This window comes from Colias eurytheme, chromosome 15 (assembly GCF_061535395.1).
Source record: "Colias eurytheme isolate Ceu_HAF_F1 chromosome 15, ilColEury1 Martin Lab GWU primary, whole genome shotgun sequence".
Taxonomy (NCBI): Eukaryota; Metazoa; Arthropoda; class Insecta; order Lepidoptera; family Pieridae; genus Colias; species Colias eurytheme.
Window position 1 is genome coordinate 11,019,883 of NC_142994.1, and position 15,490 is coordinate 11,035,372.

At 35.5% G+C, this 15,490-nt stretch overlaps 2 protein-coding genes across 3 annotated transcripts in view; one reads left to right on the forward strand and one right to left on the reverse strand.

The window, feature by feature from the left end:
* Positions 1-9,282, forward strand: part of LOC149902571 (proton-coupled amino acid transporter-like protein acs) — a 47,892-nt gene extending 38,610 nt beyond the window's left edge. For both annotated transcript variants that reach the window (XM_090110003.1, XM_090110004.1), the window contains exons 7-10: positions 1,470-1,711; positions 3,638-3,850; positions 4,287-4,456; positions 8,986-9,282. In XM_090110003.1, the coding sequence (XP_089966129.1) occupies positions 1,470-1,711; positions 3,638-3,850; positions 4,287-4,456; positions 8,986-9,224 (864 nt within the window). In that variant the 3' untranslated portion in view covers positions 9,225-9,282. The remainder of the gene's footprint in view (positions 1-1,469; positions 1,712-3,637; positions 3,851-4,286; positions 4,457-8,985) is intronic.
* A 2,975-nt stretch (positions 9,283-12,257) lies between these two features.
* LOC149902572 (trypsin-2-like) lies at positions 12,258-14,742 on the reverse strand. The gene is made up of 5 exons (XM_090110144.1): positions 14,631-14,742; positions 14,201-14,402; positions 13,747-13,996; positions 13,278-13,427; positions 12,258-12,837 (listed from the first exon to the last, which is right to left on the reverse strand). The coding sequence occupies exons 1-5, from the start codon at positions 14,680-14,682 to the stop codon at positions 12,685-12,687; spliced, it is 807 nt and encodes a 268-aa protein (XP_089966270.1). The 5' UTR covers positions 14,683-14,742; the 3' UTR covers positions 12,258-12,684.
* Between the last annotated feature and the right edge of the window lie 748 nt (positions 14,743-15,490).

A 15,490-nucleotide genomic window follows, 5' to 3' on the forward strand; every position in this document is an offset into this window, starting at 1 on the left:
TAAATTATACGCTAAAGTTATTCCTTGACATGTCCAAATGATCATATCGAAAGTACCGTGGGGTTAGCTGAGGGGGTAGTAGTACTTTGTTATATCGTAGGTATTATATTTTTAACCCCCAACGCAAAAAGAGGGGTGTTACGTCCGCTATGTGTGTTTGCGTGTCCGTCTGTGCAACCGTAGCTCGCTAACGGGTAAAACGAATTAGATGCGTTTTTTTTTGTTACATTAGTTGTTCTTAGATATAGTGTATCAAAATCGGTTCATCCATTTATTTTATATAGGGGTAAAAGTAGGAATAAATAAATGAATTTTATATAATACTAGCGGTCCGCCCCGGCTTCGCCCGTGGTACATATGAAAAATAGATGTTGGCCGATTCTCAGACTTACCCGATATGCACAGAAAATTTCATGAGAATCGGTCCACCCGTTTCGGAGGAGTATGCAGACTAACATTGTGACACGAGAATTTTATATATAAGAGATACTCAAGTGACGTATCTAATGAAAGACATGACGTGTAAAGTACAATAAGACATATTTTATCAAAATTGGTTCATCCATTTATTGGATATATAGGTATAAAAGTGGGAATAAAAAAATGAAATTTGTCAAATTGGGTATATTTGACAGTGGCATATCAAATGAAAGGGCATGACATGACGTGAGAAGTATAATGAGGCATCTAGGTATTTAATCAAAATCGGTTCATCCATTTATTGGATTATAGCGGTAAAAGTGGAAATGAATAATCGAATGTGGTCAAATAATATACTCAAGCGGCATATCAATTGACGTCTGAATTACAATTAGTCATGTTTTATCAAAATCGGTTCATCTGTTTATTACATATAGGGCACCTTAGGGGTGATATAGTGGGGATAAATAATCCAAATGGAGCACCAAACGAAAGGATATGACGTGTACATATAGGTACAATTAGACATGGTTTACATCAAAATCGGTTCTGCCATTTACTAGGGGTGAAAGGGAAAAGTTGAAAGTCTGTGAAAGTAGAAGGATATGGGAGCGGGAGGATAGCCATACCCTGGAAATTTTGAACTCTTTTGTACCTAAGTTTTTTAGCTCGGTTTAGTAATAAATTTTACTAACAGTTATTTTGTGTTATTATTTATTTTATTTCTTAACTTTAAAATAATCTGTAAGTACTTATAATTTAGTTGTTTATGGTAGTACGTGTTTCAAGACGTGTTTACTCAATAATTGTGTGTTAAGTAGTAACTACTATGCAGTCACTATTCCACGCGGACGAAGTCGCGGGCACAGCTAGTATTTACAATATATTTTGCATAGCAAGATGTAGATCCATTTACAGGCAAATACTACATGCATTTTTGAGTAGTTTCAAATTTTAGTTTCTAATCGTAGTTTAAATTCTAATCAGAAAACATTATTCACATCAATAATACCTATAATATTATAATCTCAATAATTCCTTATTTCCAGATATCCGACCAATACGGTGGCCCGGATTGGACCGTGTCTGTCTACTGCGCGCTCTGCCTTGTAGTCCTGGTACCACTGAACCAGATAACCAAGCTAAAATACCTGGTACCGTTCTCAGCGATTGCGAACTTCGTCTGGCTGGCGTCCATCTGCATATCAATATACTACTGCTTGCGGGATCCGCCTCCACTTTCCAGCAGGAATATGGCCACTTCTATAGCTGGATTACCGAATTTTATAAGGTAAATGTTAGTTGAGTTGGTTAGCTTTCAGATTTAACAGCAGCAGCAGTTTCTATAAGGAGAAGATAAAAATTTCATCGCCATAACATTAGCTGCTACATTCATAAAACAATTCTTAAATAAAGATAATGAAAAACTTTATTGATTTTTTAAATTCCAATAATTGAAAACACAGCACAGATAATATAACACTATACTTATCACAGAAAGTAAACAATATACACCCGTTTTTATTTATCTCCTGTCACTGACTTAAAAAATGTATTTAACACTGAATTTATGTGTACATTTATTGAACTATCCATAACGATCTGCAGTCACATAATGGCACTTAAAAATTTCGCTCTGGCGTTGCGCCAAAGCATATCAGTTGAAAAAGTAAGCATTATTTTGCCAACCTATGGAGAGACTCGAAACCTCAAATCAAGAAAATGGTACGAAATATTCAATGGAATGAAATATAATTTTTAACCAATATTTAACTAAAGAACCCAGGAACAAAATAAAACAGAACTTTTCGTATCTAATATTACATCAGGCTTCAGGATAGAATTCACACCAGAAACTAGACCACATCAATAATTCGTATATGGTAATTATTATTAAATATTCACATTTTTCACTAAATTACAAAAAAATAATATGACAGAGATGGAACTTAAAGTTGGAATCTTAATACCAGTAAAATATAAACCTAATATGCAGCTAAAAATATGGCTAAACTTTTGCAAAAATTGGCAAAATTCCAATGCAAATTCCATGGAATGAGGATACGAATATGGAAACACTAAATAGCTGGGATATATCGCTAAGCCAAGGAATGTCACTGGAAATGGAAGGAGCACCTACGTGTAGTCGTTACTACAAGAATTCATACCGATCTTCTGTTATTAATATTAAAGGATTTTTGACGTGACAACGTCTTATAATTCGATAGAGCCGGCTGCACGCACGAAAAAACATGACTCATGCGGCGTTACCTCGCTCTGAGGCGTTCCCTATGTGGAAGTGCAAGCGAGAGCGTGGAACGAGCGACAAAGAAGCACAATCGGACGTTGTCACGTTCAACTATCGTCAGTAAACCGACTTTACAGACAACCAATTTTTCTTCTGCCTTTTTAGCTACTGTTTTTCCAGATTAATTATGTGCATTTTTACTATGACCCTAAGCTATGACCATACATTCGTAAATTCTATAGCATTTAAACACGTGTTAGAAGTGAAACTTCTTTGGCAAGATTCAAAGATAACAAAATCGTCGCTTTACTCCATGACGTGACGGTATTACAATGACGCGACCTTGAAATTTTACACTGAACACGCCTAAACTTCAAAAACATTTCAGATAAAAATGTTCAAATTATTTTGAACAGTGGCGATTTGATTTGGTCTTTCTTTGATCTACAATAATAAGATCAAGCATCAATGAAATTAAAAGACCATTCCGAAGAAACAAGGAATAAAGATTCCATTTAATATTTCAGGAATTTGTATGAATATTTCCTTGGTCGGATTTTATTAGGAACGAAATCATCTCACTGCTACATTTTCCCGCTAAGTAAATTTGCCTCGATATTAAAACCGATATTATTAATATAGCTGAGAGGAATAAAAGAAGAATATTACTATTTTGCCATCACAATTACTATAAAAATAGTATAAACATATAAATACTTTACAAATTCTAATATCCTACTTCTTACTAATATATTAATAAACGAGAAAGTTTATAAGAATCAATATTCTATACATACATTCACATTATGTTTGTTACGCTTTCGCGCGAAAACCACTGAACAGATTTTTAACGATATGTAGGTACTTGACAATGATGTAGCTTATGCAACAAAATAACACGTATAGTAATAATGCACAGTCATTAGTCATTACTATATTCACTTTAACAAAACACACAATTTTCCACAGCACCTGTCTCTTCGCGATGGAAGGTATCGGCGTGGTAATGCCCATAGAGAACGAGATGACGAAACCCCAACAGTTCCTGGGCTGTCCCGGCGTGTTGAACATTGCGATGAGTGCTGTTGTCGCATTGTATGCATTTGTCGGTTTCTGCGGGTATCTGAGCTTTGGAGAGACGGTTAGAGGAAGTTTGACGCTGAACCTGCCGCAGGATGAAATGTAAGTTGGTTTAGACTTTAGATGGATTAGTTGTTATTATTAGTTTGGATTTGTTAATTTTAGAACGTAGAAGGTATAGTTTAATATTGTAATTTATTGTATCTAGCAACAATCCTTGTGTCTAAATTATTTTTTTCCTATGATTGTACACATTAATACCATTTGAAAGCATGCCTTAAATTTAGGTACTTATAATATTAATTAACACAATTTTAAATGTCCCAGAAAAATTATTATATTAAACAAAGTATTTTTAAACTTTAATCAATTAAGTTGTATGTTTTTACTCTTTAGTGTTAACAATTGTTGGCTTATCCTTTGTAAATAAATAAATAAATAACACAATCACTTCACAATCGTATATTTTTTAATTACATACTTAATTATTACATTAACTATGATCATATTAATAATCAATTAATTTAATTATTTGCAGTCTAGCACAAGCAGCCAAGCTCCTAGTAGCACTCGTGATGATCCTGTCATACGCGCTGATCTTCTACGTGCCGGTCGACGTGGCGTGGCGTCGGATCAGCGACAAGATCCCCGCTAGAGGGCACCGCTGGGGCCTCGCGGGACTCCGACTGGCGGGGACTTTATTGACAGGTATAAAGAGTGTAGAATCGCTTGGCTAACATAGATTCAGTATTTGAAGATTAGATATTATAGTTTGTTAGATTTTTGGTGCAGAAGAAAGGTACAGACACATATACACTATATGATACTAAACTAGGTACAGATAAAATAACTAATAGTAGAAAGGATTTAGTAGGAAATGTGGTTCTTTTTTCAAATTCAGTCCACTGCACTTCGTCACCATCTGTTTAAAACATATTTTTAAAATACGCGGAAATCGTGGAAAAGTTTAATGGCAAGAGACCTGAAGAGAAATCTAATTTCTCAAAAGTATTTTAAAGCAAACAATAACCTACTTTGTAAAAACAGATTCTTAATTTGATCTTATTAGACTGTGTAGAATAATTTCTCGTCATAATAAAAGACTAAATAGAAGAAACTGTATTACTTATATATTACAAGTTAAGAATTTTTATTAAATACTTGAAAATTTTTACAAAAGTCTTTGAAACTTTACTAGGACGTATTCTTTTCAATTAGGTCACATTCAATTACTTAATTCTTTCACGCTCCATGAACTTTCAAATCGTGATGCTTGATATAATAGTGAAAAGATATTAAACGATTTTTAACATTTTAATAAGCTTATACAAAACTTAATTTTTTTTTTTTTTTTTTTTTTTTTTTTTTTTTTTATGGTAGAAGAAGGCAAACGAGCCGACGCCTTGCCTGATGGTAAGCTAAGTGCGCCGCCCATAGACTACCGTAACTGGGTTACGGGTGTTGCCTACTGGTAGAGGGAGAGGGACAGGATATTTAGTAAAACGAAAAATAATATTAAGGAAATGGCTTCAGTGGATCAGGGAGTGGCTTAATTTATTGGCCCTTCAGGTAGTCATAGGCTCTCTTTTTGAAAGCCTTCATATTGAAGCTGTTCGGGAATACAGACTTTGGCAGTTTGTTCCAAAGTACAGCAGTACGCGGAAGAAAGTTGCGCATAAAGCGCACAGTTGTGCTTCGCCAACCGTCCAGGTGATGTGGATGGAAGAGGTTCTTGTGACGGGATGTGCGGTGGTGAAACTGTGCTGCAGGGATAAGGTCAAATAGTTCTTTAGAACACTCCCCATAATAAAATCGGTAGAATATGCAAAGAGACCCTAAGTCCCTTCTTAATGACAGAGGGTCAAGCTTATCGGTAATCCTGGGATCGGCGATAATTCGAGCTGCCCGACGTTGAATGCGGTCAAGTGGAAGAAGTTGGCACTGCGGGGCGCCAGCCCATAGATGAGAACAGTACTCCAAGTGAGGACGTACCTGCGCCTTATACAATAATAGGAGGTGACTTGGCTCAAAGTACTTTCTCGATCTATTGAGGACGCCCAACTTTTTGGAGGCCAGTTTTGCTTTTTCTTCCAAATGACCACGGAATTGCACGTCACTCGAAATATCGACGCCCAGAATTCCGATGGACGGCGAAATATTAAGGGGAGTATTCTGAAAGCGAGGTGAATGGACAAATGGGGACCGTTTCGCGGAGAACGCGCAAACTTGAGTCTTATTGGGGTTAAATTCGACTAAATTTAGTTTACCCCATTCTGAAACTTTTTCAAGGGAAGTTTCAATTGATGAAACAAGTTTGTTTCGACACTCAAAAACAGTTTCGCTGGAGGATTTTGCCTGGCCGGTATAGCTAGCATCCCCTGTACTGTCGTCTGCATAGCAATGTATGTTGCTAACTTGCAACATATCATTGATATGCAGAAGGAACAGAGTAGGAGATAGCACGCAGCCTTGAGGGACACCAGCATTTATCGGCAGAGGATCGGAGCATGATCCGTCGATAACGACCTTGATGCTCCTCTCCGCGAGAAAGCTGGCAATCCATTCGCACAATCCTCCAGGTAGCCCGTAAGATGGTAGTTTTGAAAGAAGCGCTTTGTGCCAAACCCGATCGAAGGCTTTCGCGACATCCAAACTAACAGCCAACGCCTCTCCCTTACTCTCAACTGCTTCCGCCCATTTGTGTGTTAAATAGGATAGTAAGTCGCCAGCTGATCGGCCGCGTCTAAAGCCGTATTGGCGATCATTTAACAGCTGATTTTCTTCTAGATAACACAGAAGCTGGCAGTTAATAATGTTTTCCATTATTTTTGAGAGTAAGGAGGTTATGGCGATAGGTCTGTAGTTTGTTGGATCAGTGCGATCGCCTTTTTTAGGGATCGGGTGGACCATGGCAGTCTTCCAACAATTCGGAACCACGCGTTTTGTATATGAGAGTCGAAATAAGCGCGTTAATATTGGTGTCAACTCCGGAGCGCACGTTTTCAAGACAGTAGGGGAAATGCCATCTAGCCCGCTCGACTTTGAGGTGTCCAAGGAGAACAGTGCTTTACGAACGGCACGTTGTGTGAAACGAATCTCAGGCATTGTCGTATTACACCGTGGGATTGAAGGTGGTGAGGTTCCTCTATCGTCCAAGGTAGAGTTTGCTGCAAAGATAGAGCCCAAGAGGTCAGCTTTGTCTTTTGCAAGATGGGCCAGACTGTGATCCCCCCTGCGCATGGTTGGAAAGGACGATTGACTGAAATTATTTTGGATCGCCTTAGCCAGCGACCAAAATGCACGGGTACCAGATGGAAGTCTAGCAAGTCTCTGTCCAAGCCTCTTAATATAATCTGCCTTCGCCAAGGCAATTTCTTTTTTGTAAGCCCGGGAGGCCGAATTATACTTTTTTTTATACGATTTAAGGTTAGGATCAGATAACGCCTGTGCCTGAGCCCAAACTCGAAAGTGTTCCTGCTTTCGGCGGGACGCCCTAGAACAGGCACGATCGAACCAAGGCTTAGTTTTGCCACCAACGGGCACTACTGAGGATGGAATAAAGAGTTCCATACCCTGCAGGACCACGTCGGCAACAGAACCGGCACAGTCGTTAGGATCGTCCGTTGAAAAGCAAATTCGGCTCCATGGGTAGGACGCATAGAAAGTTCGCAGTCCATCCCAATCGGCTGATTTGAAATGCCAAACTCGGCGGCAGGCTGCCTGTCCTTGCCGTTGAACGAGATCGACGGGCACTACACTACGGATCAGGCAGTGATCAGACGATCCAATTGGAGCGTCAACCGATACTTGGTAGTTTTCTGGGTGTGTAGTCAACAGCAAGTCCAGTAGAGAGGGACTGTGGTCGTCTATATCTGGTATTCGTGTAGGTGAAGAGACTAACTGCGTAAGACTATAGGATAAGGCAAAGTTATAGACCGTTCTCCCCGCATGATCGGTAACCCGCGAACCGAGCCAGTCAGAGTGGTGAGCATTGAAGTCACCTAGTACTATAAGCTCACTGGAGGGGTACTGCTGCAGAATTCTATCGGACATATTCTGCACGTGTTCGAAGAGCTTGTCAGTGCCGGTATTTCCGCAGTGAGATCTATAAAGGCAGGCATAAATACGGGTACGATCCCTGAAGTCAATATGCAGCCAGATAATAGATAGATCGTCAGCTTCATGGATGGTGAGACGACGGCAGCAGATATCACTCCTAACATACACGCAAACACCGGCACGTGGCACGAACGAGTGTTCGAGTTTGAAGCCTGGGTAAGTAAGGTAAGCAGTGTCTGAAGGAGGAGAAATCTGAGTCTCTGTTAGAAAAAATAGAGCTGGCTTAGCCGTTTCAAGATGGTGATGGACGGCGTTTAAGTTGCTGTGAAGGCCCCTGATGTTGCAGAAATCCACGGAAAGCGTTTTACGAAAGGATGTTGCACGTTTACTTTTTTTGACCCTTGATGTTGTAGGATGCGGATTTATGCCCGCCCCAGAGTACGACGGGCTGCCCCAGCTTAAATGCTGAGGGAGGGATTCTCCTGCACAGCCTATGCAGGTACCCTCCTGGGGTACACAACCTGATAAAGCCGCTTTCATATTTATTTTTGTTTGATTGGATTAGGCAGGATCTAGGATTTGGAGGGGATGTAGGGATAAGGATAGGATAGGAGGGGATTGGGATGTGGGCCTCCGGACCCCTCACTCACCGTACGGAACGCGACAGTAAACTGTCACTATGGCGCCGATATTCTGTGAGGGTGTGGTACCTTCCCCGGTGCGAGCGTGGCCCAATTCGTGCCGAAGCATGCTCGACTCCCACTGTAAATTTTACTTGGTATTTTTTATCAACTTATAATTTGGCAACTATATGAAGATATGTAGGTACTTAGAATATAGCACATACATAATATCATGAATCATGATGTAGTTTTAGTGAGGGATCTTCAATTAAACTTAACACAGAAGCGCTTTTGGATCCTAAAATACCGAAAGAAACTTATTCCACATTAAGAAATTGAAAAACGACGAAGTACAATTTATTCCTACAAAATTAAATATCTTCTATTACATAATAATTTCTTAAAGAATAGTACAAAATCTACACGAGACGGAATTCGATCTCGCATGTTTTTACCATACCGGGACAACGACTCGGCCAACCGTGAATAATGGGCCACCCTAATAATTTCTCATTTACAAAGCATTTAAATGCTAAAAATTAACTTCTTTTACAGTTGGCCTAGCATGTGCGATACCTCGGCTCGAGCTTTTCATGGAATTAGTCGGGGCAGTCTGCCTCTCCTGCCTCGGCCTGTCTCTACCCGCGATCACAGAAACTGTCTTCCGATGGGGCAAGGACACTGGACCATTCCACATCATTGTAATAAAGAACGCAATCATAGTATTATTTTCGCTAGTGGCTATGGTCTCTGGCGTGGCGTTTTCTATCAAATCCATGATAGACAGCCTGTGATATTTAGTTATAAGTTCGACTGTAATGTAAATAACTTTTAATATATTGATTATGACGTTATTTTGTTTTATTTTATACTTTGGAATGAGAAACCGAGAAAAGAATATATCTTCTACATTCATTACTACATAATAGTAGACATATTTTAAAAATGTTTAATCGCAACCGAATATAATTATACCTTTGATATGAAAGTATTTGAGATGATGGTGATATTGGTGACTGTAATATTTATGTAAGTACATATTCAAAAGTAATCCGAGAGTTCAGTCATCAAGAAAATGATATAATATTAATATTACTTTTTAACAAGAACATCTTAACAAAATTCTCGGTAAAATAAAATATAAATCTTATCTTCGGTAAAATTATTTACGAATGCTTCTAGGCGCTTCCGGGTATAAGAAAATGGGGAATAACGATCGTAAAAATATTATTCCTGATATGTTATTCACATCGAGAAAGTTCTTCCTGTTGGATATACATTTATATGCTGTTGTTATAGCTGTCAAACATAGAATTCTAAGCATAGGTACTCAAATGAAAATAAAACTCATATTATTAGAGAATTCTTGCTAACAATATAAGACGAGACTTATTTCAAAACACACAGAAATCAACAAAACACACATTTATTATAAAACAGTTTGCCGAATCTACTTCAATCCTTTTAAGGGTATAAGAAGAGTACCTAGATAACTATTCAACTAATAAATGATAAAAAAGAATCTTAATGATATCTAATAACCGTGAAATCTGTTTCCAAGATATTAATTAAGTTATACCTATATTTTGCAAGGCATATTTAATAATACATGCCTTACAACGGAAACAGATGGCCTTCCTTAGTGCAAATCATGCCGAAACATATATTTTTAAACATGCGTAAAACTCTAAAAAAGCATAATTATTATCCTGGACATTAGTTATTTTTGAAATAACATTGATAATATTTCCTCAATGGTTATTTTTTATATGTTTAAGTCTTTACGAATACTTACATAACGAAGGATTAGAGACGACGGTTTTTGCTAAAATAATTATTGATTGAATGTCGTAAGTGCGTTTTTACGTATTTTAGGTATATTATTCTTCCTTAATAAATACTTTTTATTTTTATTCCAATGCCATAAATATGTAACAAAGAAAACTGTATTTAAAAACAATCACATATATCTAAATTTTGAGTTATTTTAAGTAACATGTTGCTAAAAGATGTACACCTTAATAATATCTTCTTGATAATCATAAAATTCACTAGTAACATCGATATTTGTTCGATATCGATTTGAAGTTGGGTGATACATACAATATGTGTTTCAATAAATTCACTCATTTAGAGGAACATGTTCGTAATTTATTTATATTATTTCAAAACTGAAAGAAAGATGAAACTGGGTCAAATTATTGCAAACAAATCTTGCAATGTTCATAATATTACAAATTACCAAATTTCAGAGTTGCCAAGCAAGCAGAAATACATGAAAAGTAAATTTTCATTTTCGTTAATAATTTTACTTCAAAAGTAATCAAAATGTAATGCGCCATAGTACCTACCTTTTATATCTCTTAAAGTGACCTCCAATGGTTGTTTTAAAAAGAACAAAATCATCTTCAAGCGTATTGTATTCTTCACATTTCTCATCGATTATTTAGGAATTTAGGAATAATACAAAAAGCAGGTCAATTTTATACAACGTACTTGTTTACATGACTGTTCCTGGATTAACTAGGCTGTGTTACTAACAAAAAATAATATATCATATAATATAGTATATTTTTATACCCAAAATGTAGTAACAACATGAACTCTTTTAAGCCTGGAGATATTTTGAAGTAACGAAAATATACTAAAATTATTATAAATTTGTAACTGCTTACCGTGACAAGATAAAAAGTAAAACAACTAAAACCCAACTACGACAAAAAACGACACTGAAAAAGTATAAAACAAAAGTTAAATTGATGAACTAATAAAGAAGCTATGAACGAAAAGATGTGAATTATATGCAATCAGCCCATGAATACAGGTAAAGTCACAAGCAAATGCTAGTAATATATATATATTCAAAATGTGCAAGTAAAAAGCTTTCAAATGATACCAAACACGGTATATTTATCTTAACTTTATTTTTTTACTCTGTATGTTTTGTCCGCTAGGGGGCGCCACATTAGATTTTGTGAAACCCCATATAGCCTATAACCAGCGGACAATTAAGACGCTTCTAATGATATGTCATTTGTCGAATTCTGATAAGTAGTTTAGAAGTTACGAGGGAACAGATGAACATACATACATACATATATACATACATACATACATACATACATACATACATACATAGCCTGTCAAAATCATAACCCTCCTTTTGCTTTGCCGTAGTCGGGTAAAAACTATGTACCGCCCACTCTTTTCAAACATCAAACAAAGATAATAATTATATCTTGAATAAGTAATTCTCTAAAATTAAGTTTCCAATATATAAGTAGGAATTATTTTGGGATATATATGTAGTCAGAGAGGTTGCTGGTGAAAAATCTTATTATAATCCTACTCAACAATTGTTTACTTAATCATAAAATATATAAAAGTGAATTATAAAAAGTGTAAAAGTGAAGTCTTATACATGTAAACTTATTTATCCTATAAAAATCTCATATTATGTAAAAAGATAATTTTTTGAAAAACAGAAAATATGAAAAATGAGACCGCAACTTACGTAGTTAACTACGTATTTAATAATCTATGCCACAACATTATAAAACTACAGGTATTACTTGAAATCGCAACCATAATATCGCGATCAATAAGCACTGCAACGAAAATGAAAGCTTTCAAAAATTTAATGAATGAATTGATATTTCAAAGATTTTCTGAAGTTATAACAAATATTTTCGCCAGCTCTCTGCTTATTCGGGTAAAAAGGTATTATATTGTTTATGCTGAACAAACATTTACAGAGTTAATTAGATTATTATCATCTATAATCAGATTCATGTGTCGTAGATTTTAAAACAATAAGTAATAAAACGTTTTCTTTTTGCATATCGTTTTTATTTTGTATAACTTCTTATAAATAAGCAATCATCCTGATGCAATCGGGTAATAAATACATTTAATTAGTGTGCTATAAATAATAATAAATTATTATCGTACTTTAATAGCAATTCCTAGAAACCTGCCTTGTTCGTGTTTATCTCGCAATATTATTCAAATGATTTTGTTCATTATCCTTTGACCCTATAAAACTGACACACACAGCCATTAAAAATAAAAAAAACTCTGACAATTATAAGCAACTACGCAATTTTGTATCAATATTACTCTACTTTTAAACAAGCCTGGTTTATACACCATATTAAATCATAATTTTACATAATTAGGCTGGATTAGCATAGGTATTTCTCAGTATGCATTAAACATAACATAACACCTTCAATTGCTAAGTATATAGGAGTTTTATAGTCCCGTGTTTTCGGTAATGAAGTCCCTTAATAGTGGTGAGGCAATGTCGGCAAAAACAGAAGGCGATAGGGCCTGTCCGCACCCGCGACCAAAAGAGACGATCCCAACGGCCATACCGTCTTGTATGGCAGCGCCACCTGAGTCACCCTGCCAGAACAAAAAAATAGCTATAGCCTGAGATATTAGAAAAACATACAATTTTCTATAGCCATCATCATAACAATCAACACCATAATTGTTTGGTAAATTTCATTATTTCACAGTTCAATATAATATACCTACTAATCCTTAACTTAAGTTGAAGGTTTGCATTATTTTTAAATGACTGCACTGAATAAATTATTCAGTGTTATTGAATTCTTCTAACACGCACTATGACCATTTAATATGACGCCTAGCAGCGTAGTTAACAGACAAATAAAACAATACTATTAAACAAGTTCGGAAGTTTAAATTTAAGATGCCTCAACGCCTCTTCAAGTTATAAACGTTATTTTGTGCATAAGCACCAATTCTAAAAAAGTATAATTAATCAACTGACTTTCCATAACGAAACTCATACGAAATTCTATGAAACATTTATTTACCTGGCAAGTACTCTTTCCACCCAAGAAGAAATTTCCTGAACAGAACATGTTCTGGGTAAGCACTGTTGGATAAGACAGGAAACATTGCAGGAAGCTTACTACAGGCATCTCAACCTCCATCAGCCTGTCTGGGATTGAAGATGCACCTTGCTGGAAATGAGACAATGTTATAATTCATGGTCCGAATAAACAGTATGTATGTTAAAAGAATACTATTTAAAATAAATTAATATTTCTTGTGACGATTATGTTATCATTTTGTCGTGTTTTTTCTACCAAGTAGCTTATCAGCTGTTTAGTAATAATAAAGTCTAGGCTCTTTATTAAATGGCACCGTTTGATAAAATTGAATGAAATTTCTGGTGCAAATTGGTTGCAACATATCCCTTATAACATTTTCTGAGTGCATGAGCGTTTTAGTAAAATTTTACAAGAAAATGTTTTGGGATAACTTTCACCATAATCATACCTTTGTCCTTCCCCATCCACTAACAACTATCTTCGAGTTGGCAACAACAGGTCTATTCCTTGGAGGTAGTGCTATAGGTTGTATCGTATCTGTGAACTCTATAGGTTTAGCTGTCTTCATGTAAGCGATGTCTTTGTCAAACGGTGGATTGTCATAGTCTGGGAATGCCTTTACTTCCGCTATTTCTATTAGAGTGCCGTTTTTGCGGAAGGAGCTACCGGCTCGCATTACTACTGTTTTAGGATCCACACTACAAATAAAATAAAATACTATGTATATAACGTTAAAAACTACATTTTCCCAGTTCCGTTTGATAAAAAAGAACAGACAAACAAGATTAAAATTTATTTTATAGCACATTTATTTTAAGTGGGAAAATTTTTCAAAAATAAATTATTTAGGATAACAATCGTTACCAGAAACAAAAAAAATAAGAAAGTAGAAAAACACTTACTTTTGAGCGCAATGAGCAGCAGTCATTACATAGTTTTCACTAACAATAAATCCTCCACAAAAGTATGAATTATTCACAATAAACGATACTTGGTACGGATGGTCTTGAATGTTAGCATTTTGTCCATTCACTATTCTATCATCTGTAAAACCTGGCTCATAATCTTTACCATTCACTGGCACTCTTTCCGATTGAATTATATCTGAAACGAAAATTTTATTTTAAACTAATTTCCTGTAATCCTTTTCCTTCATCACTTCTTCCTCGACTTCTTTAGGATTTCTATATAAATCTATATCTAACACTTCGTGATTTTTATTAACAAACTGAATGAAAACGTTTTGGCGACCTGAGCGAAGCACAAATTTCGGTAATTCAATAAACAATCCAAAGATTTCACTACTACACAAACTGAACTAATTGATCTTACCCGAACTAACACAAACCGCTGTCGCAAACAAAACAAACCCGGTAAACCACATCGTAACAGAGTCAACAAGAAAGTGAACTATCCCTCTAAACGCACGAGCTGTGAATTTCAATTCGACTCATTACCTTTTTATATTCCTACACAGGCTCATTTGAATATCGCATTGAATAACCCGTATCACGTTACATTGTTATAATGAGTTAGGGTCCATAAAACAGTCATTTTTCCTCTAATGTTTTTAACACTATTAAGGCTATGCTTGATCCTAATCCTGAAAAATTAAATATTTTTTTCATAGAAAAGTTCTAATTTTTCTCCTTAGAAAGATTCGAAATTTATATCCGGTTTTATTGGACCATCATAAAAAAAACTACAAGCTACGTTATTACTTACCTATAATATTTTTTCGCTTGTCTTTGCAAAATTCATAATTTTTTACTCTCTACATTCTGAAAAGTTGCGTCACTTGCGTTTATTTACAGATGCGGTAATAAACGGTACCATAAAACGTGCTCTCTCTAAGCTTGATTGTAAACCATTAAAAAGATTTTTCATTTATTTTATTGGTAGCTCTAAACTTTTTTCTGGATTAAATCCAATTCCTAGAATTACTTCAAAAATTATCATTATTAAAAAGTTGATCCAATAAAGTTATCAAGTTTTTTATTTCTTGACAAAAAATATTATTTTTTTCAAACCATGCTATTAATTTACCTAAATTGATACTTTCCAAGTTCAAAATGGATAAATTATTATTAATATGCAAACTTCATTGCCCTTTTCTTTTCTTTAAATTTTTCTAAGAATTTCTAATAATCTTTACCTAAACGTGAAACATATTAAAAACTGATCACCAAAAG